The sequence below is a fragment of the Caenorhabditis briggsae genome (assembly GCF_000004555.2).
Source record: "Caenorhabditis briggsae complete genome, chrX, whole genome shotgun sequence".
In the NCBI taxonomy this organism is placed as follows: Eukaryota; Metazoa; Nematoda; class Chromadorea; order Rhabditida; family Rhabditidae; genus Caenorhabditis; species Caenorhabditis briggsae.
The window spans coordinates 13,485,937-13,488,691 of record NC_013491.2 but is presented as its reverse complement, the minus strand read 5'-3'; the positions used below and the strand labels follow the sequence as shown (position 1 = coordinate 13,488,691).

Genomic DNA, 2,755 nt, shown 5'->3' with positions numbered 1-2,755 from the left:
ATTGTTTTGAAATAGCGTTCCTGAGTGATCGAGAAATGAGCGCGTACTATTCAAGATTGAGGAGGAGCACGTTGCAAAACCTCGCCGAGCATCAGTAAGTTGCTTATTATCCGATGAATGACCGAAACTTCGTTATAAAACTTGTCCGTCTCATTAAGTTACGAACATTCGAAAACTGTGCGAAATCAGACCAATGTACCCTTTCAGATTTTTTCGATGTACCCTTTGAGTATTTCGTCGATGTACCCCATGAGAGTTGCTTAAATGTACCCTATCAGTCAATGTACCCTCTGAGTCAATGTACCCTATAAGAGTGATGTACCCTTTTTCGATGTACCCTCGGAGTATGGGCCAATTTTATAACATAAAACCGCAAAACACAAAAATTGATTTCTGAAAATAGATGAGAAAACCCTTTAAATATTTTTAACTTCTGTTTTTTTTTCTAATTTTTCAGTATTCTCTTCAAATTCGCACCATAACGTCGCTTGTCGCCAACAAAATAGTCCCTCCTCCTCGAGGAGTACACGGGCGCGCGGCCTAAGATTTTCACTCTCCCCTCCTTTTTTTCTTCCATCTTCTTTTCTTCTCATTGTTGCGAGGCGAGAGTTTGTTTAATCATTTTTTCCACCAATCAACTAATTTTTCTGGTATGTTTCTTCGCAAAATCAAAATAGAAATTTTTTAATTATTTTTCTTGAAGGCTCATTTGTCCGCTCTCTCTTAATAACGATTTTATGACCTTTTCCGCTATAATTTACTGTTACTTTGCAGGTAAAAACATATGAAGATACACATCACATCGATATTCATTTTATTAGCAGTAGGAACTTCGCCGAGCGGTGAGTGTTTATGCAAATTATCGATTTCTAGAGCCAATATTGTTTCAGATGCCTTCAACACACGGGTAAAACGTCATGCGCCTGTGATTTTTCAAAAGAGTACGCGCTCTTCGATTATTTATTTTGATTTCTTGGGTGAGCAAACTTTATTGATTTTGCCAGCAGACAGTGAGAACAATAAAAAATTTCAGGACAAGAGTATGTGATAGATTTGATCCCAAACCATTCGGCGTTTCATCAAAAATTCAAAGTTTACACACAAAATGGTCCTCAATTTGTCGCCCGAGAAGAGTATATTGGCACCGTTCGAGGTAATAAGCAAAAAATGAAATCAATAAAAAACAATACATTTTTCAGAACCGAGAAAAGGTACCGGAGTGCTTACTCATCTGGAAAACGGCGAATACATAGGAATTCTCTATTTTGACAACGATACTCTTCATCTTGAGCCTGCTTATCCTCATGGATTGTCAGAAGATGTAGGAAAGATTGTTGGGTATTTTGGGTCTGATGTCGATTTGAAACTTGACCTCGCAGCTTTACCACACCGGTATCAGGTAGGAATTCAAATATATGAATAGAAGGGAACACATTTGTTTCAGGTATCTTTCCGTCCCTCCAACCCTCTACTGAAACACAAACGAGCTATCAGCATCGCTTCATCAACGTCTCCAACCACAACCACAACAAGAAGTGATGTTCACAACGAAAAACGGAATCGATGTTCGTTGAAATTAGTCGCTGATTACTCGTTCTACTCGATCTTTGGAAAAAATAATACAGGAATTGTTACAAAGTTCCTTGTTAATATGATTGCAAGAGTGAATGAGATCTACAATCCGGTCAATTGGGACGTTGGAAGAGAAGAAGGGATCTCGGGGAGAGGACGGTGCGTGTTAAAATAATTTTCAAAGAAATATCCTAATTTTTTAATTTCAGATTCCAAAATATGGGATTTTCCATCAAAGAAATCAAAGTGTTCGATCGTCCCAACGCGTCGGATGCTCACTACAATTCATACTCCAGGCAGTGGGAATCTGAGAAGCTTCTCAAGGCAGAAACTTCCCCATTTTCTTACATTTCAACCACAACATTTTCAGGAATTTGCATTTGCCGAAGGATCAAAAGACTTTTGTCTGGTGCATCTTGTAACGGCGCGTACATTCAAAGAAACTTCCACACTGGGCCTTGCATATCTGAGCCATCGGACGTGGGATGATACGGCCGGAGGAATATGCTCCAAACCAGAAACATTCAATGGCAAAATTGCGTACATCAATGTGTTGTTGTCCACGTGTTTTGCCAACATGGAACAGTCGACTTATCCGTTGATCACGAAGGAAATCGATATTGTGGTCTCACATGGTAAGAATCACATCTTGCGCGACACCTAACTACTTGATAATTATTCTTTGAAATATTTATTCGTGACTTCTGTCACCATCTCAAAGTGCAATTGAGAATTATCGAACAGCAGAAAATCTTCGATATTTCAGAATATGGTCATGCTTGGGGTGCGAACCACGACTCAACCATGTTCAGTGATGATCCAGATGTAGATGAGTGCAGTCCAAACGACCAGGATGGAGGAAAGTATCTTATGAGTCCCTATGCTCAAAGAGGATACGATCAAAACAATGTGGTGAGTATTTCTCAATCAAATTGTTTTCAAATTTTTTTATAAGGAAAAGTTTACACTTAAAGGTGATGTACGGTGAAATTTTTTATTGCATCAAAATGTGCAGAAATGCATGTAGATTGGCATAAAAATAAAGAAAAAATTCAAAAAAAATTCCTTCATCGAGAAAAACGCATCGAAAAGTACGCTGAAAGCCCTTAGGGACGAGCTTTTTTTCTAGGCCGCCCGGTGAGTAAAAGCGCGCAAATTCAAACTTTAAAAATTTTTTTGCTCG

The 2,755-nt window shown here is 38.7% G+C and overlaps 1 protein-coding gene across 1 annotated transcript in view; it reads left to right on the top strand.

The window, feature by feature from the left end:
• Positions 1-784: 784 nt before the first annotated feature.
• Cbr-adm-4 overlaps positions 785-2,755 on the top strand; it is a gene marked incomplete at both ends in the record, with an annotated part of 5,870 nt that continues 3,899 nt past the window's right edge. Inside the window, 8 exons of the mRNA XM_045240015.1 lie at positions 785-842; positions 891-977; positions 1,034-1,153; positions 1,200-1,399; positions 1,445-1,731; positions 1,782-1,896; positions 1,943-2,207; positions 2,339-2,484. Of these exons, the coding sequence (XP_045096060.1) occupies positions 785-842; positions 891-977; positions 1,034-1,153; positions 1,200-1,399; positions 1,445-1,731; positions 1,782-1,896; positions 1,943-2,207; positions 2,339-2,484 (1,278 nt within the window). The remainder of the gene's footprint in view (positions 843-890; positions 978-1,033; positions 1,154-1,199; positions 1,400-1,444; positions 1,732-1,781; positions 1,897-1,942; positions 2,208-2,338; positions 2,485-2,755) is intronic.